Source organism: Candida metapsilosis (assembly GCF_017655625.1).
Source record: "Candida metapsilosis strain BP57 chromosome Unknown scaffold2, whole genome shotgun sequence".
Classification (NCBI taxonomy): Eukaryota; Fungi; Ascomycota; class Pichiomycetes; order Serinales; family Debaryomycetaceae; genus Lodderomyces; species Lodderomyces metapsilosis.
Window position 1 is genome coordinate 2,455,932 of NW_027138160.1, and position 25,744 is coordinate 2,481,675.

At 38.6% G+C, this 25,744-nt stretch overlaps 14 protein-coding genes across 14 annotated transcripts; 4 read left to right on the forward strand and 10 right to left on the reverse strand. All coding sequences in view use genetic code 12, as the record gives it.

Annotated features, from left to right (window-relative positions):
- Positions 1-109: 109 nt before the first annotated feature.
- Positions 110-2,434, reverse strand: I9W82_002558 (uncharacterized protein; the record flags this gene model as incomplete). The annotated part of the gene is made up of 1 exon (XM_067691426.1): positions 110-2,434. The coding sequence occupies one exon, from the start codon at positions 2,432-2,434 to the stop codon at positions 110-112; it is 2,325 nt and encodes a 774-aa protein (XP_067549793.1).
- Positions 2,435-2,741: 307 nt separating this feature from the next.
- On the reverse strand, positions 2,742-4,811 carry TPO4 (Tpo4p; the record flags this gene model as incomplete). The annotated part of the gene is made up of 1 exon (XM_067691427.1): positions 2,742-4,811. The coding sequence occupies one exon, from the start codon at positions 4,809-4,811 to the stop codon at positions 2,742-2,744; it is 2,070 nt and encodes a 689-aa protein (XP_067549794.1).
- Positions 4,812-6,050: 1,239 nt separating this feature from the next.
- On the reverse strand, positions 6,051-7,358 carry I9W82_002560 (uncharacterized protein; the record flags this gene model as incomplete). The annotated part of the gene is made up of 1 exon (XM_067691429.1): positions 6,051-7,358. The coding sequence occupies one exon, from the start codon at positions 7,356-7,358 to the stop codon at positions 6,051-6,053; it is 1,308 nt and encodes a 435-aa protein (XP_067549795.1).
- A 125-nt stretch (positions 7,359-7,483) lies between these two features.
- I9W82_002561 (IPI1) lies at positions 7,484-9,478 on the forward strand (the record flags this gene model as incomplete). Its single annotated transcript, XM_067691430.1, has 2 exons — positions 7,484-8,465; positions 8,748-9,478. 2 exons carry the CDS (start codon positions 7,484-7,486, stop codon positions 9,476-9,478), a joined length of 1,713 nt encoding a protein of 570 aa, XP_067549796.1.
- A 4-nt stretch (positions 9,479-9,482) lies between these two features.
- On the reverse strand, positions 9,483-11,096 carry I9W82_002562 (uncharacterized protein; the record flags this gene model as incomplete). Its single annotated transcript, XM_067691431.1, has 1 exon — positions 9,483-11,096. The coding sequence occupies one exon, from the start codon at positions 11,094-11,096 to the stop codon at positions 9,483-9,485; it is 1,614 nt and encodes a 537-aa protein (XP_067549797.1).
- Positions 11,097-11,213: 117 nt separating this feature from the next.
- SEC22 (SNAP receptor) lies at positions 11,214-11,949 on the reverse strand (the record flags this gene model as incomplete). Its single annotated transcript, XM_067691432.1, has 2 exons — positions 11,214-11,833; positions 11,916-11,949. 2 exons carry the CDS (start codon positions 11,947-11,949, stop codon positions 11,214-11,216), a joined length of 654 nt encoding a protein of 217 aa, XP_067549798.1.
- Positions 11,950-12,332: 383 nt separating this feature from the next.
- I9W82_002564 (uncharacterized protein) lies at positions 12,333-13,100 on the forward strand (the record flags this gene model as incomplete). Its single annotated transcript, XM_067691433.1, has 1 exon — positions 12,333-13,100. One exon carries the CDS (start codon positions 12,333-12,335, stop codon positions 13,098-13,100), a length of 768 nt encoding a protein of 255 aa, XP_067549799.1.
- Positions 13,101-13,169: 69 nt separating this feature from the next.
- On the reverse strand, positions 13,170-14,618 carry GCD1 (translation initiation factor eIF2B subunit gamma; the record flags this gene model as incomplete). Its single annotated transcript, XM_067691434.1, has 1 exon — positions 13,170-14,618. The coding sequence occupies one exon, from the start codon at positions 14,616-14,618 to the stop codon at positions 13,170-13,172; it is 1,449 nt and encodes a 482-aa protein (XP_067549800.1).
- A 213-nt stretch (positions 14,619-14,831) lies between these two features.
- RPT4 (proteasome regulatory particle base subunit) lies at positions 14,832-16,139 on the forward strand (the record flags this gene model as incomplete). The annotated part of the gene is made up of 1 exon (XM_067691435.1): positions 14,832-16,139. The coding sequence occupies one exon, from the start codon at positions 14,832-14,834 to the stop codon at positions 16,137-16,139; it is 1,308 nt and encodes a 435-aa protein (XP_067549801.1).
- A 36-nt stretch (positions 16,140-16,175) lies between these two features.
- Positions 16,176-17,171, reverse strand: MRPL40 (mitochondrial 54S ribosomal protein uL24m; the record flags this gene model as incomplete). Its single annotated transcript, XM_067691436.1, has 1 exon — positions 16,176-17,171. One exon carries the CDS (start codon positions 17,169-17,171, stop codon positions 16,176-16,178), a length of 996 nt encoding a protein of 331 aa, XP_067549802.1.
- A 640-nt stretch (positions 17,172-17,811) lies between these two features.
- On the reverse strand, positions 17,812-18,387 carry I9W82_002568 (centrin; the record flags this gene model as incomplete). The annotated part of the gene is made up of 1 exon (XM_067691437.1): positions 17,812-18,387. The coding sequence occupies one exon, from the start codon at positions 18,385-18,387 to the stop codon at positions 17,812-17,814; it is 576 nt and encodes a 191-aa protein (XP_067549803.1).
- Positions 18,388-18,530: 143 nt separating this feature from the next.
- Positions 18,531-21,143, forward strand: NIP100 (Nip100p; the record flags this gene model as incomplete). The annotated part of the gene is made up of 1 exon (XM_067691438.1): positions 18,531-21,143. One exon carries the CDS (start codon positions 18,531-18,533, stop codon positions 21,141-21,143), a length of 2,613 nt encoding a protein of 870 aa, XP_067549804.1.
- Positions 21,144-21,173: 30 nt separating this feature from the next.
- On the reverse strand, positions 21,174-24,491 carry MEX67 (Mex67p; the record flags this gene model as incomplete). Its single annotated transcript, XM_067691440.1, has 3 exons — positions 21,174-21,176; positions 21,253-22,517; positions 22,700-24,491. 3 exons carry the CDS (start codon positions 24,489-24,491, stop codon positions 21,174-21,176), a joined length of 3,060 nt encoding a protein of 1,019 aa, XP_067549805.1.
- A 254-nt stretch (positions 24,492-24,745) lies between these two features.
- DAP1 (Dap1p) lies at positions 24,746-25,219 on the reverse strand (the record flags this gene model as incomplete). Its single annotated transcript, XM_067691441.1, has 1 exon — positions 24,746-25,219. The coding sequence occupies one exon, from the start codon at positions 25,217-25,219 to the stop codon at positions 24,746-24,748; it is 474 nt and encodes a 157-aa protein (XP_067549806.1).
- Between the last annotated feature and the right edge of the window lie 525 nt (positions 25,220-25,744).

Consider the following 25,744-nt stretch of genomic DNA (forward strand, 5'->3'; position numbering starts at 1 on the left):
CGTCTAAGTAATATATATACGTAAATAAAAAAAGGAAAAAAAAAAAAAACAAACTAGATATGATAGAGAGGTGTATAAACCATCATTATTAATACACAAACACCAGTTTTTAAATATCGCCATTGACAGCTTTGGAGATTTCAATCCCCTGGATTTTCTGATTATATGAAGTACTAGGCTGGTACTTCCTAGTACTTCTGATCTCGTCCATGGCATAACCTGGAATCTTGATATTCCAATTTTGGTCCAAATGTAACTGCACGTCCTTCGCATCAATAGAATCAACTTTTCTGTGCTTAGCCAACCGACAAGCAAAACTGGTCACCGAATAAATAAACTCATCTGCCAAATCTAACAACAACTCTTCTACATTACCATCTATCGTGGTCCTACCATCACCTTCGTCGACTCCAACAGTGCCAACAATATCCTGTAACTTCCTCTTGTTTAAAACTCTACCTGATTCAGTTGTAGATTCGCCACCTTCTAAATCAAATGTGGGCAATTTGGTGATGGCAGGAGAGTCCCACAACATACTCAATGAATTAGCACCGCCTCCAGTTAAAGTGGGTCTTGTGTCTGTAACTGGGTTGAAGGTTACTACCGTAGGTGGTTTTATATCAACTGAGCTTGAAATTGGAATTGAAGGAACACTAGGCTTTGTTATTCCCGCAAGATTCAATGCCATAGCTGATTTAGGTCTTTGTGGAGTTGAGCGACCTTCAGCACCTGGTGACCCCGATTTGGCAGCAGATCCATTGGGTGTTCCCGATGCGGTGGGTAAAGCACCAGTACTTAGTGGCTTCTTCTCTGAAGAGGCAGACCCTTGTCTGCTTGCGCGCTGCTGCGCCAGATGTGCTTGAGTTTGAGGCGTGGCTGACGCTTGTCGACTAGGTGCTCTTTGATTTTGAATGGGTACTTGTTGTTGAATTTGCTGCGATGGAGTTGGAAGTGCACTGGGGAACGAAGGAGTTCCTGCTTGCGAAGGCTGTTTCGATTGGTGTGCAAGTGGTTGGTTCGTTAAAGCTCCATTCATATTCGTTGCTGCTAATTGCGCAGGAACAGCTTGTTGACCAGTAGCTATGTTTCTTTGATGTTGCGCTAATAGTTGTTGTCGCTGTTGTTGCTGTTGTTGCTGTTGTATAGGTGGTGGAGAACCTTGGAAACTATTGCGTTGTTGTGGAGACATGTGTGGAGAGAATTGTTGATTGTTGCCTTGTTGGAATTGGTTGTGCTGCTGAGATTGCGCCATTTGAGGTGATGATTGAGGTTGGGGATTCTGTGGGTGTGGTTGCTGGGGTGGTGGTGGTTGTTGTTGTTGTTGCTGCTGTTGTGGCAATTGACCTGGTGTTACTTGATGGTTTTGTTGCTTCTGCTGTTGTTGTTGCTTGGCCTGTTCTACTAACTGGTTCCTCATATAAATACCAATTTTCTGAAACTGTTGAAATTTAGTTTTATATTCAACTAATTCCCTGTCAATGATGGAGATTTGCTCCGGCGTAGCGTTGCCGGCCCTTTTACTTTGTTCTAAAAGCTGTATTTTCCTTTGAATCTCCGTCAACTTCTGTCGAATCTGATTGAATTTTTCCATCGATATAGTATTAGATGGAAGATTTATAGAGCCAGCAGTACCACTTCCTGCCCCACTTGAGTTGGTCGAACTCATGCTTCCCAACATATTTCGATACTGGTGCAGATTGGGGGCACTAAAGTTCTGACCTTGTTTCTGACCCATCTGTTGAGGAAACTGTTGTTGCTGCAGGTTCTGTTGTAGCCTTTGCTTACTAAGCTCTTCCACTGCGTGTTTATCTTTGCCAGCTATTGAAACTTGAGACTGGCGACTTTTAGGTGCTGAAGAAGTTGCGGCAGGAATGCCGTCAGCTGACAACATAGGCGATTGATTGGTCATTGCAGGTGAATGGTTCATCGCAGGCAGATTTTGAGCCATGTTTTGAAACTGGTTGAAGTTATTATTATTAGTATTGCTGTTGTTGTTGACATTCTGCTGTGGTATATGGTTCGACTGTCCAGTCATTGAAGTCTGCTGTTGCAATCCCGGATTAGCTAGTTGAGGCAGTTGCGAATTCATTTGTCGTTGTTGTTGTTGCTGTTGCTGCAAACGGTTTCTTTGAGCTTGATATTTCGCCAATACTCTTCGTATATTCTCGGCTCGATTTAAATGATGCTGCTTAACTTGTTCATCAGTAGCGTTCTTGGCGATCTCAAAATCGTTTTTCATTGCCTGCACAAGTTGAGCCAACTGTTGAGGTGGGATATGTTGCAAATTCTGTGGTTGTTGTTGCGAGTTTTGTTGTTGAGCGCGTTGTTGTTGTGTGCCAGCTAAAGACGAGTTTTGGACACCATTAGTCACATTTTGGTTCATTTGGCCATTGGCGTTTTGATTGTGCACCCCATTATTATTGTTATTTACCATGGTTCCTTATATTTCAGATACAAATCGGTCAAACGTGAAGAATATCAAACTCATTCAAGGTGAAGCTAAAGACCTGGGTAGACAGATGGATTAGATGTAATGCTGAATCTATTATACAACCAGGTTTCGATTGATTGAAGTCGTTAGCAGTCCTGAAGTGTATTTCCGTGGTGTAGCTAGTACCTTTTTTATTGAGCAGAAAAAAAAAAAAATGAATCTTTTGGTAAACAAAAAGTTGACTACAGCATAAACCTATTAAAGTATAATTATTAGTTCTATATTCAATCTCTATTAATGACCATTAAATTTACACTTCTGTGGCGACGTCCTTTTCTGGGTTAACGGGTTGCTCTTTATTAGCGCCCATTTCCTTCTCTTCTTTCTCTCTAGCAGCTTTCTCGGCAGCCAATTTCTTAAAATAAGCAGCATACCCAAACTTACTATTTGCTCTGAACTTAGGACCAAAGTATGAGAAAATGAACGGCAAGGGAACCATAAGCACAGATATGAATCCAAACAACGATCCAGCCCAACCAATACCCAAGTTTTCAAAACATTGCACAGTGAAAAGAGGGAAAACAGAAGCCAAAATGTAACGCAACAAGTTGTTAGCAGCAATACAGGACGCTACAATAATTGGCGGAAATGACATGGAAAAGTATAAAACCACTGCAAAGAACACCAAAATCAATCCAAAACCGAAAGGAACACCACTTGCCGTTGGGGCAAGCCAGTGTATGTGTCCAGTTCTACCAGTCCAACCCAACCAGAAAAGAGAAGCCGGAAGGCAAAACGCTCCGATTTTTGCCACCAACAATCTGCTCTCAGGTGCATCCCAAACAATGTTTCCGTTTTCATCTCTTTTGCCTCTTGTGCCATCAGGATTCTTGGGGAAGTAAATAGTCCTATCCAATACGACATAAAACACTACTCCCAAAACAAGGCCAATGCCTACAGAAATGAATGGCAATCCTGAAATGCCCAAATCCATGTGATATTTACCTCTAAAGATGACTGGGAAAGCTTCAAAGAATGCAAACAAAACGGCAAAAACAAACGCAATGTACAAAGACAAGAAAAACACGATAGGTTCTCTAACCAACAATAACAAGGGCATTCCCAAATTAAATCTCACAATTCTTTTGATATAAGCCCAATTGATTGTTTCAGTCTCGACATTGAGTCCTCTTTTACGAGCTCTGCGTGCCAAAATGGTCTTCTTGAATGTTTCAGGGCACAAAATGGCAGATGGCCAAGCCAAACCAAAAAACATCAACAATACCCAAGCCGCAGCCCATTTCCAATCCTTATGTTCAGCCGAGAATCCACCAATGATTGGGCCCATAACAGGACCCAAAAAAGGACACAAACAGAAAATTGCTACCGCAAATGATTGTTCAGAAGGTTCGCCTGACCAAAGATCACCAATAGTACCACCTGCCACTGACAACGCTGGACTAGAGAAGAACCCACAAAAGAAACGAAGAACCAACAATGTTCTAATATTAGGTGACAAACCAACACCCATAGTGAATAGCATCCCAATTGGCCATGATAAAACATAAAGCGGTTTCCTTCCATATGTTTCCGATAATGGGGCAGCAAGTGCTGGTCCAACTGCTAAACCAATCAAATAAAATGTTAATCCGGAAAGACATAACTCCTGCGATGCACCAAATCGTTCCATTATTTCAGGAATACCAGCTGTGTACATGGATGATCCCAATGAGCAAACAAGACACATTAACGCGGCTGTCCAAGTAATCCACCATTTCTTGATATTGGACCAATTCTGTGGATTATCTTTATCATCTGGACCGTCCCAATCCAACTCATCCACGGTATGCACACGGTTACTAACTTCTCTCATGATTTGCTCAGAAGCAGCTTCTTCAATTGATTTATGCGACCTAATTCTTTCCAAAGTATACTGTCTGTTTAATGCATTTTCTTCATCCTCGTGTGTGAGTTTCTTATCAAGCGGAATAGGACGAATGTCAGACTCAGAAGCAGTTTCACTAGACAAGTAAGGATCGTTTTGAATGGCATAAGCTTGAGGCATGGTATCATCTACTTCACTATCCTTGGACTCACTATCATCGTATGCAACTGGGCTGTTGGCTAGGTGCTTGGATTGTGTAGCTCCACTAGCTACAGCTTGTTCAGCTTGAGGATGGTCGTTACTGGGTTCAGGATACTCATCTTCTGCCGCTGAAAATTCAGAAGCGGTTTCATAATGTGACAAATTATTCGAAGTGCTGCTGGGTCTTCGACCCGATTGTTCCAATGACTCTTGTTCTTGTTGTTGTTGTTGAGTAGACAAGGCTGCTTCTCTGAGTTCCGCCTCTTCTTTAGCAGAGGTACCAAATACTCCCATGGTAAGGCAATTGAAAGAATATTATATATGGGTATTTGGTTATAAAATAAAAGCAAAACTTTTTGAGATAACTTATTGATGAGTTTTTAATAAAGAGGCAATTAGACTGTATTTATACACATATGTATGAAGACGACATATATCGCCAAATACACAATGTCATCCCATAAACAAAACATGCTTTTAGAACAACAAAGGACAAAACAGGAATAAAATTTTCTTTTTCTTTGAATTTAGCCGTGGATCTAGCAAATTTTTAGTTCCGTATCACAAAAATGGGAATAGAATTCACTTTAACTCCGGAACGCTTGATAGTTACATGTATTCCTCGGCCACGACCAAGGCAAAATACCGGACTCAACAGAATGGATAATCAAGTAGACCAAGGGGTTAAGCTGTCGTGTATTACTCATCCCCCTTTAATCCCTTAATTGTTCGAATGCCCTGAACGGTTGGACAACTTACTAGCTGATGCTAGGATTTCCAAAAGCTCCAAAGATCTCTCTATCTAGATTTAGTACTGCTTCTTTCCCCCTATTTATGCTTGGCCAATGCAATAATAACTTTAAATGTAAGTCATTACAAATCACTAGCAAAGAACAACCTTAATATTTTCCGCCAAGCAAAGCAAAGCTAATGAAAGTGATATCAGAGTTCAAGTACCCGCTTCCGCTTTATTAGTCAGGAAATCCCGGAACGTTTCATTTTTAAATCCTAGTTGAACACATCATATATCCTTACTGTTTCGCCTGTTCAGTCTGTAAGGATATAAATAAAATATTTATTACACAAAGAGCCAGGTGCCTAACTCCGAAACCGCAAACTGAGGCAACGGTTGGTAATTTTACCGTAAACGCTACATCTATGCTTCTTCGTTAGGAGAGCAAGCAGATTACAGTGCCTCAGTAAACAACTTTTAGATTATTTCCTATCATATCATGTATTTAGCACGATAAGATCAGTTCAAGCAGAAGAGTCACAGACGTTTGATATTCAACCGAGCGTAAAAATACTATGCTTCAAGCACAACAATGACCCAATCCTTGTTTCATTTTGGCTCCCTTTATCTTTGTTACATTCTACCTAATTCGTTGGAAATTTGTTATCTCAAAGCTTATTCTTCTATTTATCCGTTATTACACAAAAGTTACATCATACGATATCCGAATGAACAACAGAAAACTAAATTATCAAGTCTAAGGCCGTATACGAAGTAAGGCAGCAAAAAAGCTTCCTCACTCATTCCCTTTGAACAAGACTTTGATCTTCTCCTTGACCTCCATAATAAGTTTTTGCTCTAACAAATCCAAACACAAAATTGCATCCAAATACAACGATTCCACACCAAAGTAAAAACATGAAAAACTTAAACCCCAACGGTTCAACTAAAGAGTTCAAGATCAAACCAATTATTTGTGCATTGATAGACGATAAGTTTCCAATAGAGTTTGGATCTTGGTTCATCCCAAGTGCCAAGGTTTTGCACTTCTTTCGCAAGATTGGTAGATTGCTGAATTCCGGATCATTACATCTACTCTCATAATATAATGTTCGACATGAGTCTATTTGAGCTTGAATTGCACGCTTTTGTATCTGTATCTTGTGATTCACATCTGATTTTATTGTTGTGATGATATAATAGACGAGGTAGATGAAGTAAATAGAAATAATAAAATTGATAAACAACTGCAAGTAGGAGGATATAATGTATGGCACCTTCTCACTCGGATGTATATTGCGTTTCCAAGGAGCTGGTAGATTAACGTAATCTGAGGCAGGGACCAATCCTGTATCTCGCCTCCGCATGGCCCAGTACTTCTCAAGCTCCTGCTCTCGCAGTCGATTTATTTCCAATTGATCAAGATACTTCCTTTTCATGAGCTCAGCCTGAGATTGGTTATTGTCTCCGTTCATATAATAATGATGGTGGTGTATCATCTGCGGTTGATGTTGCACAGGGTTGTTGTCCACAAATTCACTCACTTGGGGATTCAAAGAGCTTCCTGATGATGCTGCGAACGGACTGGAGTTGGACATATTGCGAAAGGTTGACATGTTACGGTTGAAAGGAGAAATGGTTGTATCTCTAACGGTGGGGAACATGCTCACATCAAACTCATAGTCGATTGAACTCTTGCGTGTTCTAGAAGGCAGTAGTTCCGCCATCTCAGAATTCGCCACTTTGTCTTTAGCAGCTTTTGGTGAAGGTGGCATCAAAAGCTTTGGTTTGTGAGTGATTGCCAATCTCGCTCCCATCATAGTTGGTGACAATAATGCAAGTAAATTGTGGTATTGCTCTCCTGTGTGAGGATCGCTTTCAATTTCCTCCACAGAGACACTCTTCTTCTCTGGAATAGAATCATTACTATGTTGGTCATCTAGTGAATCATCAATATCCATCGGATCATCGTCTATGTCCATAGCATCATCTTCGTCTTCCATCGATCTAGCAAACGTTGGCGGCTGCCATTTTGGTTCCGATTTGTCCTCTAGCGATAATGACTGAAGTAGAAGTTCATGGTCTGATATGATCCTGTTAAAAGACATTGCACCAGATGTCAATCTTCTAGGGCCTTTATGTTGAGGAATTTTAAGTTTTCACGCACAAAATAAATTCCACTCAGTTTTGATCTCATCGTGAAACTTTTATCACCACTTCAACAAGCATAACTATGGGCTCAAAAAGAAAGCAAAAGGAGAAACAAAAGGACTTCAAGAAGACAAAGTTGAAAGTTGGTAAAACTGCACAAAAGGCAGACAACTATACCGATACGTCGTTCAAGTCAAAAACGATATCGTTACCAGGTCAATCAATCACTAATGCACATTCATCGAAAGATTTGCAACACCAATTGTCTTTAACAAAACATCACTCTTCAACGGCCAGAAAAGAAGTAGTCATTGGCTTGACGCAAAACTTACCATCAAATCCCTCAAGCTACAAACAAATAATATCGAGCATTACACCGCTAATGTTAGATGAGTCCAAGCAAGTACGATTAGAGGTGTTGAATCTCTTAAAAGAATGCGGTAGAAAGCAACCAGGACTTTTGGATTTACATAAACGTACCATAATCTTGTTTATAATCTCGGCAATGACTCATATACTGCCTGATATACGAAACACAAGCACAAAGTTTCTTGATGTTATGTTGGAATACGCCGATATTAAGCTGTACTTTGTTAAAATTTTGAAGAATATATTCATATTAATGGGGTGGTCACTACAGAATGATTCGAAGTCTAACAGTGTTTCTATTACATCTAGTGCATCTATTTTACTAGGAACAAATACAAAAAAAGCACGGGTGGACCACTTGAATGCGTTGGCCAAGTTCTTACAGGCTACTCTAATTGAAAAACAGGCAGCATCGGCAACAGAATATAGCGCTGATGTAATATTGACTCATCCTCAATCTTGCAAGTATTTGATACCGACTATACCGCAGGCTTATTCTCCATTGAAGTTGTTTGTTAATGAGATGAGTGTTGGGGATAGTAGTGCGGGAGACATGCAAAGCTTGGAGTCGTTGACGACTGAGGATTTATCAACAAGAGTTGATGTAATGAACAACTTTTTCAAAGATAAATTGATTGGTAGTTTATCAAACTTGGTCAAAGAAGGTGGAGAAGTTGGTCGTGAATCTACACGATGTATTCAGATTTTAGAAAAGGTATAGAATTCGAAGATAAAAGGTTTCGGTTATAACTGTCGGACCCTGCTCTGTAGTGAATTCTGTCGTGTGACGATAATTGCAGCCAAATTTGTAGAGAAAATGAAAAACGAGAAAAGCGCATTTCAGTTGACTTTTTCAAACAAATTTTTCATCTCAACTCTTTATGAACACCATTGGATTTTAGACATGTTCAAACACATATTGAAGGTTCGAGCTTACAGGCCAGTTAGAGGTTCATCATTACCGCTAACTCGTATAGTGGCTACGGGACAACAATACCAATTTCACACCAATGCTACTCTTCTAGCCGCGTCGAAAAAGAATAGCAAGTCGAAAAAGGCTCAAAAGCAGCAAAAGATCCAAACCGAAGATGATAAAATTCAAGCTGAAGCAGAAGGGGAAGTTGTTACTCCAACTATAGACTTTAAAGATGCTACTGCGAAATTTGAATCTATAGTATCAAAGTTTGAAAAATTGGCCAATGAGATCAGATTGGGTAAACTAAATCCCAAAATTTTTGATAATTTACTTGTGAATGTGGGTAACCAAAAAGAGGTTAATGAAGTCCCATTCAATACGATTGCACAAACTTCAGTCAAGGGGAGAAATTTCATCATCACCATGTTTGACCCACTGAATGCTCAGGCTATAATTAATGCAATAATTGGATCAGGTTTGAACATGAGCGGGATCGTTGATCCAGCAAACAAGTTTAACATCAAAGTTCCCTTGCCTCCAATCACATTAGAAACAAAGCAAAATGATGTCAAGTTGTTGAAAGAGTTGTTTGACAAGTTGAGGAATAACAAGACGGGGTCATTGACGTCTGTTAGAGGAGACGTTAGACATAAGTTTCAATCACATTTGAAAACTCATAAATTGTCAGATCTGGAGAATAAACAATTGACTCAGTTGGAGAAATTACACAAGGTGTATGTTGATAAACTACAAGAGTTGTTCAAGCAATATGAAAAACGTATATTGCAATAAACTACTATCCATTTCGAAACAATCGCGATTGATTTTTCTTGCACCACTTGATGATAGAAAGACTGACATCAATCAATTTTCTTGAATCTAGGTCATCGTTAATAATGCAGTAAAAAGCGTAAGCGTCATCGGTGATCATGAATCCAGTAACGTTTTCCCATTTCATATATGTTAGCTTCTTGTAATTGGTTGATACGTCTTTGACTTGTATATTTGACTTGTTATTCTTCAATTGAGTGTAATATTTTATCATTTGGAGCACGAAATCTCTATTGTTGTAAGGAGTCTCGCTGCTGATAAACTGGTTAAGGCTTTTGTTGATGTATAAGAAATGCTTGACAACAAAGGGAATCTGGCTCGAAATAGGTGTCAGCAACTCACGCTCAAAATTGCTTAAGAATTCGCTATTCTGTGCCCGTTTTGCAGTGAGTATAATACCACTTGCTATCTCTTTAAGCTTGTAGAATGAATTCTTGTTCCCACTAATAAGTATCAAACTTTTTTGGCCCCAAGTTCGTACAAACACGTACAAGAAGCCGTGGTTGTTAAATTCAGGCATGCATAGTGGCATCCACAAGTCCTCCTCCTTGCTTTTCATAGATTTAACTATAAATAGCAATAATCGTAAATCATGGTCGGATAAATTGTGTGATTTATTGCGAATAAAGTTTATAACCACATTAGACTTGGCCAAGATAGTGAATAGCAAATCTTCATCTTTATAGGTCTTTAGTATTTTATTCATTTTCGTTCGTAATGTATATCGTACTTTGATACTTTGTTGACAGGAGAATAATTGACTCAAGTAAAAATCGAACCCATTGGGCAATCCAAATGTCATCTTCATACACAACTCATCTAAGTTTTCAATATCCAATGGATTTAAAATACGTCGCAAATCATAATTTAGCCCGTTATTGAAATGCTTATCAATTGCAGTCTTTGATAGTATACTCAACAAATACGAGTATAGTAAATATAGTTGGGACTTTAGAAAACTGTCAGTCTCATGGTTCAATTTTGTAATCGCAATCAAGACTATTGGTGCACGATTCAAAGCAATAATCTTTACCTCGTCTCCTATCTTTACGCTGTGAAGGTCTTTATGGAGATCTTCTTGAAATGTTGAAAGAATTGTAGTCAAAATACCCATGTAGCCAAGCACCACATCATCCGATCCATTCATTGAGTATATCGGTTTACCTGCCGTCGAGAAGATGAAAAATTGCTTCAATTTGTGATGAAATTGTATTTCATCGCTTGCTTTGGATATGTGTATGCATTGATGAAAGTATTCATCTTCTTTCAAACCTAATGGGTTCTTGTACAATGGTAAATAGCTACTGCCGTTACTAGACCCTTGTGTATTGCGGATATTTGCAGGCAAAAAAGGTAAGTCTTCGATATAGTCTGATAGGTGTAGTTCGGATGCTACACTACTGTTATCGAATTGGGTTAGTGGGGAACCATTTCGTATTGACTGTATCTCCAGGTTCACATTCTCGTAGTTGATTGCTGTTGTTGCCTCTGTGGTTGAGTTAGGTGGAGGAGCCGAAGCTGATGACAATAAGCTAGCAGCAGATTTAGACGCCACTTTTAGGAAATGCGGCTGTTCCATGTATTTTCTGTTAATAAAGAGGTTTGGTTGTTTGTCGCAACTAAATTTTTAAAAAAATCGCTTAAAAACTTCATGCAATATATTGATGTTACTTCTTTTATACAAAATATACATCCTTTATCTTCTCAATAGGTAATAGCAAATAAATACAAAGATCAAACCAACTCCTATAATTGGAACATATTGTCTGATTAAAGCTTCCAAGTTGATTCTTTGGGCCCTTCTTCTATATTTGAGTGAATCTTGCTTCAAAGAACTAGATAAATCGCTCATCTTATCTAATGAATCTCCTCTGTATAACAAATCCTCTATATTCTTGGTCATGACTTTCTTCACATCAGCAAGATCGTCATTCAATTTATCCAAATTAGATTGTGCTCTTTGATCTTGATATATCTTCTTTGTCTTGTGTAAAAAATTGTCAAACGAAGTGAATTGAAAAGGTCTAGCCGTAGGGCTCAACGCATCTTGTCCATGACTATTGTAAAACTCGTGGGCTATCTCGTTCAAATATGAAAATGCAAGTTTTCGTGGGTATGACTTTTTGCAAATGCATAGATAAATGATCCCCTGTGAGATTGAGTAATGAATGTTGAACTCCCCAGACTCAATAGTAGCTTGAGGTTCTGAATTTGGAGTTATTCTGCTAATTAGAATCTTGCATTTCTTCTTTTGTTCTTGCAAGGCCTGTGAGTTGGTGTTGTTATCATCGTCGACTGATCCACACAATGGAAGTGCTAAAGGTGGTAAAAAATGTTAGTAAGGGGATTCGAATTGATCAAGTTGAGATAGTTCTCGGGACAATTAGTTTTATCATACCATCGTATCTATATATGAGCGTAGATTCAACCATAATAGATGCGTTGAATTTGATATGTGTGTGTGTGATGTTTGTTTATTTGCTGTTCAAATAATTTTCCTCGCGCTAAGTGTTTGTTAACAAATCACGATTATTACAACTATACACACATAAGAGAAGTATTAGTATACAAGTGAAGTGAAGCATCTCAGCCTTCGATAGAAAAGTCACTTTTACCAATATTGCAGTTAGTCCGATCTTCAGAAGAAAGGTGTCCTCTAGTTTAAACATATTTGGTAGCATTTTGGTTTGGTTTATCTCTGTGCAGAGAAGAGTGAGTGAGAGGGGAGAAAGTTTTCTGCGCTGCGATATCAAAGAAAACCATCACTCTTCTAAACTAGATAAAAATATCATTAAATAACATACCCCTATATACGATGGATTTGTCAAATTTATCAAACACGCTACCACCACTGAAACCTTTACTGCACAAATCCAACGGTGTTGATCCACTGGGCTATGACGATTCACCATCGCAATCAAGAGCAAGTTCTCAGTCTGCCATCGCTGACCTGAACGCTGATTTAACAACACATTTTAAAGACGCAGCTAAGGCAGTTGCATCACTATATAACTCATCGATTAATCCCCAACCTGGAAGCATAGTCAGTGCAGCACAAAAGCATGCCATTAAGAACGACTTTGCAAATGCCGCAAGAGCAGTTGCTGTGCTATTCAAATCTGGACAATCGCAACATGGTGCCACTCACGAAATGGGTTACCTACAGTGTCTAGACGACTTGCTACAAGTAATAACTAACGATGAAGATGTTGAGAACTGGGCCCTAACGAGACGAGCGGAGATTACAAATGCAAAGAACAAGGCAGATGAAACCACTCCACCAAGCGTAAGCCCTACTACAACTTTTGATGATTCAAGAATACCACAAGATTTTGTATTTCAATTTGAGCTGGATATGAAGCCACCTACTGCTTTCAGGCCAAGTATACCCCCTATATCTGTCCAACACAATGCATCTCAGAGGAATTCCATGATAAAGAAAAAGAAGCTTCAACATCTACACAAAAAGTTTTACTCATCTGAAGATTCAAGTGAAAGCGAAACCGATGACTTGAAACGTGCTAAATTCTTTAAAGATTCAGGTGATAGTCCTATAAAGAAAAAGAAAAAGAAGAAGCTTTAGAAAACTACTTTATGAAACTTTATAGAAGAAATGAACTTATAACGCATTTTATTTATTCGTGTAGATCTATTAATATGCAAATAATCCGTCCTCATTACCAGTGTATTCATCTTCGAATTCACTCTCGTCATCATCATCATCGTCCTCGTCACTATCATCCTCGTCTTCAGAACTCGAGTCACTAAGAGGCCCAGTCTGTAACACAAATTCTTCTTCACTCTCACCATCTTCTACAGCCTCCAAATTCATGCAAAGTAAAGTGTCACCTTTAGCTTGGGTACCAGACGGAATTTCGTTTGTGGACTCGACATTACAGTTGATCAATTTTGACTTTGAAAGAATTCTTGCATGCTGGCCAATGATACAATTTTCGACTTGAACATCGTCGCCAATAGTTACATTGTCAAGAATCAAGCATCCAGTAATTTTAGCTTTCTTACCGATATTACAGTTGTGACCTACTACGCTTCGCTTCACATTTGTCTTTTCTCCCAAATCAGTATTTTCCCCAACTAAGGAATCATTGCCGATATGAGCTGCGAGCTTGTCTTTCAGTTGTGAACCCTGTTGTGATTGACCTTTGTTCATTGCTTGTTGTTTCATAAAATATCTATTGGCTTCCATTAACACCGGTAGATTATTGACCCTGAAAAATGTTGCTTCCGATGGGATCACAAATAACCCAACAGTTTCTTTTGCTTTTGAGTGTTTCCAGGACCTCCTTGCTAAATCACGAATAAATTTGTCATAATTTCTCCTTTCGAAGTACATCTCAGTAAACTTATTCGGGGATTCATCAATGATATTGAATATCCTATTAGAAGCTAGGAATATTCCACTGTTTAATAATTTTGTACTAACAATTGCTCTGGGATACCTCCAACTCATTTGGGTTCTTATACGCAACATTTTCGACATATCAATATCAGCCTTCCCGTATACATCAAGTAAGCATGACTCATCGGTATCACCATCAAACACGGTGTACTTTTTACCAAAAATTTTCAGCTTCTTATCCTCTATATCAAGTTGGTTTTTGTATGCAAAATAAACTCCAACATCTGACTCATCTCGATTCCTAAAAGCTTCAATCACCACCGCTGGAGGCAAATTTGAAATAAAGTCACACGGTAAAATCATGATATTTTGAGCCAGCGTCCTGAATTGTGGGTTCTTATAAAGATGATAAATAATTTCGGCACTATTCTCAGCCGTAAATGGCATAATCTCTATTGGTGTATCAAAAGTAGCTTCAGTGACATCGGACAATTTTTCAACTTGCTCACGTCTTAATTTTTTGTATTTTTCAATGGCTGCTTCGACTGACTCGCTTGTGTCCTCCTGTGTTACGACTAGTATCTTTGACAAAACCGCACGGAAACACCAATCAAGCACATAATTAATCATCGGTTCATTGGCGATAGGTAATAAAGATTTGGGTAATCCTGTGCCACGAAGCTCAGAGAATGGTTCAAGAGCCTTCCCTCTGCCACAAAATATCACCGCCGTAAACTCCATCGTTAATCAATTGCCAAAGTATCTCAACTAGAGATTGAGAAAAATTTTTGATGCTTTCTCCAGTGAGTAGCTACCAAATTCTCGCGATGAAAGTCGTGCGCTTGAATTTATTCAGAAACCGAAAAAACTGTTTGCCACTTGAAAATAAAAAAAGTGTGTTGAAACAAACCTCCCCTTCGAAAGATAATTATAATCTAACAAACTACGATAAAGATGGGTTCAGATGAGAATGATCCTCTTTTGCAAGCATTAAACGCAGAACAGAATAGCGGTAACTCTGGTGATAACAATTCTAATGACCAGTCTGGAAATACTCAAGAATCCAGTTCCAACCAACAACAATCAGAGCCAATTGATCCCGAGAGAGAAAGAGCGCTTCTGAAATTCAAAGATAAATTGCTTGAGCATAGAAAATGGGATGCAAGATTGAAAGAGTTACGTTTGGGAATACGAGACTTGGATAAGGATTACGAGAAGACCGAAAACGACATTAAAGCATTACAATCAGTTGGTCAAATTATTGGTGAGGTGTTGAAGCAGTTGGATGAAGAGAGGTTTATCGTTAAAGCATCTAGTGGGCCACGTTACATTGTGGGTTGTCGAAATACCATTAAAAAGTCAAACTTGAAAAATGGTGTAAGAGTGTCATTGGATATGACGACTCTCACTATTATGAGAATTTTGCCAAGGGAAGTTGATCCGTTGGTTTATAATATGACAACTTTTGAACCTGGTGAAATATCCTTCAATGGTATTGGTGGATTAACTGAACAGGTTAGAGAATTGCGTGAAGTTATTGAATTGCCATTGAAAAACCCAGAGCTTTTCACAAGAGTCGGTATCAAGCCACCAAAGGGTGTGTTGTTGTATGGTCCCCCAGGTACAGGTAAGACTTTGTTGGCTAAGGCAGTGGCTGCTACCATAGGGGCAAACTTTATCTTTTCCCCTGCTTCGGGAATTGTTGACAAATATATTGGTGAAAGTGCTAGATTAATCAGAGAAATGTTTGCTTACGCTAAAGAGCATGAGCCATGTATTATCTTTATGGATGAAGTTGATGCCATTGGTGGTCGTAGATTTAGTGAAGGTACGTCGGCAGATCGTGAAATTCAACGTACATTGATGGAGTTGTTGAATCAAATGGATGGTTTCGACACATTAGGACAGACCAAGATTATAATGGCTACTAATAGGCCTGATACACTTGATCCTGCATTGCTCAGAGCTGGTAGATTGGATAGAAAGATTGAAATTCCTTTACCTAATGAAGCGGGCAGATTGGAAATCTTCAAAATTCACACTGCCAAAGTAGCAAAGCATGGAGAGTTTGATTTTGAAGCAGCAGTAAAGATGAGCGATGGATTTAACGGGGCTGATATAAGAAATGTAGTAACTGAAGCTGGTTTTTTCGCAATTAGAGACGACAGGGAACACATTATACAAAATGACATCATGAAGGCTGTTAGGAAAGTGGCAGATAACAAGAAGTTGGAAGGTAAATTGGATTACGAAAAACTATAGTTTATTTGGAATAGAAGTCTTTATAACTATTTACATTTATTGCTCCGTGGCGCTTTCCTCTTTCTTTATTTCCTCAGTGGCACTCTCCTCTTTCTTTGTTTCCTCGATAATTTTCAATGTCTTTTCGAAATCCGGTATTTTCACATTCGACAATACTTCCAAATGATGACGCAATTCAGGACTTTCGATCTTGTTCAAATGTTCTGCCATCTTGGAACCAATAAATTCTTTGACTTCCTCAGACAATGGATACAACTTCTTCTTTGGTTTCTCGGCTTGTTTTGCCAACCAAATCTTTTGCTCGATTGTTAATGGCATCTCGGGACCGTTAAGTTTTGCAACTTGCAATCCATCTAGTTGCCTCTTCTTGTACTTGCTGTAAGGGTTACGCAACTGGTTAACCAATTCTTTTGGTATCGATGATTTTCCAATCGTATTAAACTCAAAAGTCCTTTCAGTGACTTTGTCTTCAAGTGTAGATAATTCTCCATCATTGAGTTTAGCTGGGTTTGGCCATGGCAACAAATAATCGTGATGTTTTATGTATCTCTCAGGAATCCATCTCTTATATCTATCATCGTACTGAGGTTTGCCCATCACCACTTCTTCTGCAACCATGTAGGAAATTCTTCCATCTTCTTTGCTTTTACCAACCACTCTCACTTTACTCCTTGGTATATAGTCTGGGAAATCATAAACATGAGAAGTTTGACCCTCTGGCCAAAAAGGCTTAGGCAAAAGCTTCTTTGTTGAAATGTTTGCCAATGATACAGCATCAAATTCAGGACTATAAGCCAAAACTTCAGCAATTTTACCCTTGTGTTTTCCTTCCGTTACGTAAGCCAAGTCTCCTTCGGTAATACCCGCCTCAAATCTAGTCTTTTGTTGCGATCTGGGTACTCTTTCTGGAAAAAAGCCTTTGAATGTAGGTAAAGCAGTTGCTTCTTGTTGTTTCAACCATTGCTGTCTAAGATGGCTGGGGAGTTTGTTAATATCTCGTTTAAAACGAGAACGACTGACAACCCAGGACATTGATATGAATAAGTGGCTAGCTTTGAAAAGTGAATCCGTGAAATTGAAAAAAATTTTTGTTACCGAAAGAGAAAAAGAGGAAAAAAAGAAAAAATTTGGTGAGACTGTTCGTAAAGATGATTGCAAATAAGACTTGCTTTTTGTTTATGCTTGTGTAACTTGAAATTGTTTTAAAGAACTAGGGCTTTTCATATTCATTGGTACTCACATAAAGGATCTCTTCTTTTCGTTCGTGGAGGAAGCCCCTCTTTATTATGCCTATGGCTACAAAGTTGTTGTAACGTTTTGAATGTCGCATCAAGTCAATGTCGCAAGTTTGCGCTTCCACTTTTGAACTTTCCTCCTTAAGATTACCTCTGCAGCTTGAATCAAACACAACTAATCCTTAGAAGTAGGTATTTCACCCTACATTTAGTGAGGAAGTTCTTCGCCTTCTCATCGAGGGTGAATTACGACAATTTTTATATTTAATTCTATTCATAGTTTCACATGGACTGACCAAATTAGATTTAGCTACTATAATACATTACATCTGTACCTCAACCTACTCAAACCCATCATGCCATTGAAATTGGGTTCACTCGGTGCAAATCCTGATGAACTCTTCTTCATTAACTAAAAAATAATGGTTAGTAAAATGTCAACATGTATGCAAATGGTTCCTTAAATACGTACTTTCTCCATCTTCGTCTAGATCAAATTCATCAATCATAGCCTGCAATTCCTCGTCACTTAGATTTTCACCCAAATCCTTTGAGATTTTCCTCAAATTCCTCACACTTATCTTTCCGGTTCCATCTATATCAAACAACTTGAAAGCTCGACGAATTTCATCCAAAGGGTCTCTTTTCAATATCATCTCCCCAACAGTTTTGTAGAAATTATCATATGTTATCAAGTTAGTTTCATCTGTGTCGTACTCTCTAATTATATCTAAAACCTGACGCTTTGTCAATTCAAATCCCAAAGCTTTAAAAGCAACTTTCGTTTCATGGTAGTCCAAGCTTCCATCCCCATTCATATCGAAAAGTTGAAAGGCTTCTCTGATTTCGAGTTTTTGTTCCTCGAGTAATTCCTGTTTGAGATTGACGTTGGAATTGTTATTATTGATGGACGAATTCATTCCTCTTTTTGGAGGAGTTAACACACTCCCAGTGTTGTGATTGTTGCTACCACTATTCCCAAGAGACGATATCCTGTCTGCACGATTAAACATATTTGATGAAACGGACTAAGCTTGAGGATGATTTCAATCTGTTGAATCTGCTGTGAATGTTTTCTATTCTTTTTATTTTTTTTTATTTTTTTGTGTTTCAGTATCGACGCGTCGTCATCATGCCCACCAGCTTGTGATGTTAAATGCGATTTCGAATAGGTGATTATGTTAAAGTGAAAGGGGTTCCCGGAATTATACGATTTATAGGAAATACCGAGTTTGCTCCTGGAGTATGGTTTGGTGTGGAGTTAGAGAAAGCGATTGGTAAGAATGATGGGTCAGTTAAAGGTGTTCGCTATTTCAAGTGTCAAAACAACAACGGATTATATGGAGTATTTGTTAAGGAAGAACGACTAGAGGATGTACATAAAGGTGTGGAAAATTTAGACCACTCTAATATCGACAATCTACAACGTCAATTGAAAGCAGCCCTCATTGAAAATGCACAGTGTAAGAAGGAATTGGATATACTTCAAAATAAATTGGAGGCCAAATTACATTCACATGAACAGTTGGAAGCAAAATTGGAAATGCAACTGATTGATAATCAATACTTGCAAGAAGCTAAGGATATCCTTGAAGGTAAGCTTGCTAATTTGACAGCGAGATATCAATCATTACAACACGATTATGACTCAGCCTTGGAGGAGTTGGAACTTGGTAGAGAATTAGAGAATGAATTGCGGTTCATTGATGTTGATGCGCTCTCTCCAAACGAGGTCAAGTCCTTAATTGAAAAAGGACGACTAGATGAGAAAAGAATCAGAGACTTGAATGAAAGGATTCAGTTGCAGAACGAGGAATTGTCTGAAAAGCTGGACCAGTTGAAAGCTTCAAATACCAGGCTCATCGACCTAAGTGCTGATCTACTGAGTAAAAACTCGGTAATCTCTCACTTGAAGGAGAAATTGGATACTTTTGCTGATCTTGAACGAATGAGTGAGCAACTATCGATTGAGAATGGTGAATTATTGGACAAAATTAACAGTTTAGAAAAGTCTCTTGACGAACTTAATGAAATTCATGCTTTAGATGCAAAGATTGAGGCTGATTTACAAAGAAATGAACAAAATTTAAAGGATGAACTCGGGCATTTACAAAATGTAATTGCAAGGGATAAAGAAAGAATCAGGAAGCTTGAGAGCCAGTTGGGCTCTTCTGTGACAATCATCACTTCAAGTATTAAGGATACTACTCCTCCTGACAGTCAACATGAGATTGCTTTGCATACAATGGAGCAAAAACTAATGAAAGCTGAGCAAAAGTATCGTCTGTGCGCTTTGGAATTGCAAGTTTGTGAATTGAGAAGGAAAGTGGATTCCGAGCGTGTCAAGTTACATGCGATAAGTCCATTGAGCCAGGAATATATCGATCTAGTTTACGATGTGAAGTTACAGTGCGGAATATTGGATCTTCTTCATGGATTTGCAGGTCATGATGAAATCTATGTCTTTTATAAGTATGCCACTTCAAGGATTGGACATTTTTGTCAAACTGTGTTACACATTCTTGAGTACAATTATGCACACGAGCATTCTGAGAAATTGGCCAGCCAAAGCAAAGCTTATACCGTTCGTGTTCAAAATTTGACTGAGGAAATAATCAGCATTCTCAAAGATTATAGCATCGAGGCATTGCTGCTTGATCTGACGCAAGATATCTTAAAAGAATGTCAAGGTTTGTGTGACGAATATATCGCCATACTAAATAATGACTCAGAAGAAACTCCTTACTTTTTAGAACACAACTTACTCATCAATCATATTGAGTTTTCGTTGGCCAAGTTCTTGAATTATTTGAATAGTTTGACCTCTCTGGAGAGTGAGAGTGATAACTTGCTGGAGTTGATTCATTCTATCAAATCTATCAAGCTGAAATTTGACAAACTGTTTGAACAAGTTCTATCTGAGTCAAGTTCAACTAATGTCTTGATAAAGCCATCTTCCTCATTCGCAAACGCTATAAGTTCCATCACTGAGGTATCCAATCAACTACTCGGTGGCAAGAGTTTGGATGTAGAAAAGTTTGACAATCTTGAGAAAGCATTTGCAAATATTGCTGAGTCTGAAGTCTACACTGAGCAATCAAGTCTTACATCCATTTATGAGTATGAGGAAGAAAAGCCACCTGTTAAGGAAACTGAACCCGAAAAGTCAACCTCTGATAGCGATAATACAACAGAGGTGATATTGCTCAAGGACAAAGAAATCTCCAATTTGAATTTAAACATAGCTTTATTGGAGCAAAACATGAAGCTCTTTACCAAAAAAACAACTGATCAAATTCAACAACTAGAAAAGCAGCTTTCTGTCATGAAGGCCGAAGTGCAAGAAAAGTCAACCCAAATCGCCAAACTTCAAGAAGAAAACAAGTCAATTCGAAATCAGTCCTTATTGCATAAAATTAACATAGATGATATTGAGTCACAAAAGGCCTACGATGAAAAGATTAAACGAATGGAAAAATTGATTGAATTGAGGGATAGGGCAGCTATCTCCTCTGATTGTGAGGATTTGTCATGGTTGGCATTTCCCAATAGATCAAAGGTTTGGAAAAAGCCTACACAGTTGCAAAGTTTATCGCACGATATCAGAAAGTTAGCTAATCATACACAGTTCATAACTATTGGCTCTACTGAAAAGTCAAAATGGGCACCACAGCGAAAAACTCCGAGATACATTAATGCATGTATTAATGAGAAATTTTCTCGATACAAGTCCAACAAAGCAGAGCTCTTCATGAATGGCTCCTCCTAGCTTCTTGTCTCCTTTTCATGGGCCACTTCGTTACTAAATCAATGTGCTCCCTAGGGTATAACCATTCAAGAATTGTATATAGAAATATATCAACAATTATTACCAAGACGAATAGCTTACCAGCAATTAAGCCGTAACTGTAAAACTTCAGAAGTTTCTCAATTAAAGGTGCATTCAATTCATTCAAATCCAAACTGTCGTAAACCGCCTCCGTACGTTTAGCAATATCGCTCCAGCTATACATCTTGGATACACTGTCATGAAAGTTTGAAGTATCTACTTCACCTGACTGTATTTTGTTAATCGCATCTAGCGTTGTCTCAACGAGTGAATCTTCCTCTGGTTCAGCAAAACTTGTCATATTGGAGGGTAGCACCTCTGGAATTCCTCCAACTTTAGTCGTAACTACATATAAGCCACAAGATGCAGCCTCCACAATAACGGTACCAAATGCTTCAGTCAATGAAGGATGTAGATATATTTCACCTTGGGTCATAACGTTCCTTACTTCTTCGTGTTTAACTGCCCCAATGAGCTTGACTCTTTCCTGTAGGAAGAATTTTTCTCTCATTTGCTCCATATCTAAGAACTTTGGACCATCACCAGCAATTATGAAGTTAACTTTAGGATTCGAAAGACATATCCTTGGAATTATGGCTGTTAACAAGTCGGCTCCCTTATTTGGGAAAAGTCTAGTGATGACGACTATTGTAATTACATCATTGCTCTTATTGTTTCCACTATGTAGATCAGGTTGAAAGTCCTTTGATATAACTGCATTCGGTATAACCGACACTTTCCAAGGTTCAATGCTTGCTCTTAATGCCGTGTTTTCTTTACATGTATGACTGACGCAAATAACATGACCCACATCACCAATTGCAAATTTCAACGCTTTATTACCCCATATGAATCCCATATCAGCGAATCCCAATAAAGAGTGGTCTGTAAAGACAGTCTTTAACCCCATAGTTCGTGCATGGAAAATAGCCTCAAGACCGAACGTACTCAAGGATCCGTGGCCATGTACAATATCGATAGCTTCTCGAATGAATATGTTGCGTAGAATGGGAAACGCCGAGTAGACAGTTGGAAGCGACGAGGATCTGTAAAGTACCCAGTACGGTACATAATACACCTTTAATCCGTTGGTGAGATATCGTATTCCATTTCTTTCATTGTAATTGTGAGTAATGACGATGACTGAATGACCCAAGTCAATCAACTTTTGAGCCAAGTGATAAACGTGAAACTCGACCCCTCCTGGTTGGGGGTAGAAAAAGTCAGTAACCATTGCTATATTGTATCCCATTTTGAAATCAATGCCATGCTTAACAAGGTGAAAGGATGGTACAGATCTTTTCACCTGCATCGCTTTCTACGCGGTCGGAAAAAAACAACTCGAAGTTCTTTGCTAATGGCGATACAAGTGCCGCCGCGTTACACTGATCTACCTTAATAAGGCAAACTTCTTTTTATATTTATTTCATTACAAATTGTCTATAAAAATGCATCTCGTGGTAATGAGGAAGCCGAGTTTTTAAAATTTACCATACTTTGATTGAAGTCCCATTGACTTTGCTCACAAAGCATCAATGCGTACTGTAGGTTAAGCTTAGTCTCCATTACAATCTTCACAAGTAGCTCTTGTTGAGGGACTTGAAGGTTTGACTTGATTTCCGGAGGTAAATCCACCATCGACGGCGCTGAAGCTGGTGGTGCGGCGGCCATTGGGGTTGCTCCTTGTAATCCATTTGGTGGTTGTTGCTGGCCGGGAATGGTTGTGGCAGTTGGTGGAGGTTGTGAGCTTGGTTGAGTTGGTGGATATGAGTTTGTCCATGGGATGTCAATATTAAATGGTCGGATAAGCAAAAGATCACTTGCAACTATCATACTTCCATTGGGACCAGGCAAAACTATGAATGTTCTATCAAAGCTCTTTTTGCTCAAACTAGGTTTCTTGTTTCGACTTTGAGAATGAAATCTTCCACCACGAGAACTTTGCGAAGAACTGCTATCGGATATTTCCGGCTGTGCCGTTTCCTCAAAGGACCCGTGTATAGTGATGACTATACCATTGAGTGGAGCATATTTGTAACACTCCATGCTAAATGAGGTGGGATTTTCAACAAGACTATGCTTGGTTTTAGGTAGCTGCTGAAAGCTCTTGTATATTTGCTCGGTTCCGACTGCAACTTTGCTCATTCTTGCCTTTCCAGATGAAATACGAGTGAGATTTCTAGAATGAGGCATATAATTTCCAAAATCGATACTGGTAGTACTATTTGAATCTCCAATTAAATGAGGATGGGAGGTGTCCAATTGCATTGAAAACTGAGACTCGTTTTGGTAAAGTACCATCAAACCTGCTCTGTTGGTATCCCACAAGTTCAAATAGTTTGCCACAAAGTTTGTAGCTAGATTTTTGGTGTCGTCGTCCTGGAAAAACATCGCTTGAGATCCAAATGGCGATGTATTATTTGCTTCCAAAGCTTGTTCATTTCTCAATATTTCTCCATTCAATACTACCAATCTGGGGAACCATCTCATCAATTCCAACTTGATATCTTGAATTTCAGCTGGATTTGTAGTCTGGACGATAGGATTGTTAAATAAGATCAATTCTCTCAAGAAATTGAGTTTGTTTTTCCAAATCTCGAAAACCTTTGTTCTGGATAGGTTATTGTTTTGAAGGGACAAGTTTTTCAATTTTGGAAAAGTCTGAGTCATGGAAGAAATTGCTTGTAAATCGTTTAATTCATTGCTAGATAGATCGACACTCTCGACATCAAGCTTTAAATCACTAGCAACCTTCATCAATGCAGGGAAAAACTTTGACGATACAGAAACAGATGCAAAAAATCCTTGTGCGTTGAGGTTCGCATCTTGTTTAACTCCACTCAAATTTAGCATTTTGATATCAGGTTGATATCGTGTTTTCAAAAAGTTGGTTATAGTTTCAATTGTGCTACCTCCAGACCCTGAAACGGACCCACCTCCCATCTGGTTAGATATAGTTGAAGGCCCTTTGGAAAATCTCAATGATTGTCCAGCAAATTTCACCCCAGACCAATTAAGTAGTTCGTTTGCTTGAGACTCATTTCTAACGTAACCTTTCAAAACTCCAGTGTTTTGATCCACGCTATAGTTGCTAACGACAATTCGGCACTTTCTGGAGATAAAATTGATGCATTCACTCAGACTGGCACCATTCCAACCCATGATTTCAATGGGGTATGCATTGGCTGCTACGAAGGCATCAACATTTTGTTGCTGGTTTCCAAAATTGTTTCTGTTTTGGTAATTGTTATTATAGCCGCCTCCTCTACCGCGTCCTCTGTAACTCATAGTTCAAAGTAATAGCTTTTGATGGTGGGAGGTCTTTCTTTAGGGAAAAGATTTTGATTCTTGCTAGAAAGTGAATGATATTTTCAAATTTTTTTTTTTTTTTCTTCTTCTTCTCTATAACTCTCCGACTGTAGAAACTTGAATTCAAAAGATGTCGCAAATGTATACAAAGACGTTCAATAAATATATATAATGAATAATAGATAAAGAGGTATACTCTATACCCTTATAGAGCTGTAAATTCAAGAGCTTTTTCAAAGGCCTTTGACTTCCTCGGGAACAGTACCATTTTCGTGCAAAGTACCAACAACTTTGTACCTATTTTCAAAATGCTCGTCCCATTGTTCCAAAGATTCCTGCTCTAATTTGGACAAATTCTTCAAGTCATCAATTGGTTGATCCAACGGAGTTAAAACAGCAGGGTCAAATGAATTCAAGGCCAATCCTCGTGAGGCGTCTCTACCAGCAAAATTTTCGTAAGGTCCTCCTGGTCCATAAAATGTGGCACCTTGGGTAACGTCAAACACTCTGTTTTTCACAGCAATGAAAATCTTTGGGTGGTCCTTTCCATTGTACTTGGCCAATGATTTTGGTGTGAATTTTCCTTCCACAATAGAAGCCTCTTGACCTTGGTTGGCTAATGGATTGTTTTCATTGGAAATGAAATCCTTATAAATACTTCTGGCAAAGTATAATATCACGAGAATGACAATTATAGTTGTAATCATAATGAGATGTCTATGGGGACAGTAATAACACTCAATACACTTGAAAGCAAAAGTATATTGTCAAAAATGAAAGGAAACAGAAAACTGGGGTAATTCTGTTGGATATTTATATACAACGGAAATGGTTGTGTTGTGGTGTTCTTTCTTCAACTCCGCGCTAGTACCCAAAGCGAAAAAAAAAAAGGAAGACATTCCTGAATTGCATATGAATATTTTGCAATGGATCTACACTTTCTAACTACTGAATTCACCCTAAAAATAAATGTACTTTTTTATTCACTGTACTCTAATGCTCATTCACAAAGGTTGGTTATCTGTAACCAATGAAAGATTCGTCTTACGCAAATGCTATTTTCCCAATCTGATATAGCTTTCACTAATTCCGTACCACTTTTCAATCAACGGAATATCTTAGGAAAGCCTCTATTAGCCGATCTCAATGTTAGAATGCACATCTAAATTGAATTTCATCCGGCCCTTCAAGTACCTTCCGCTTTCATCTCAAAACAATGTTAATGATGTCGG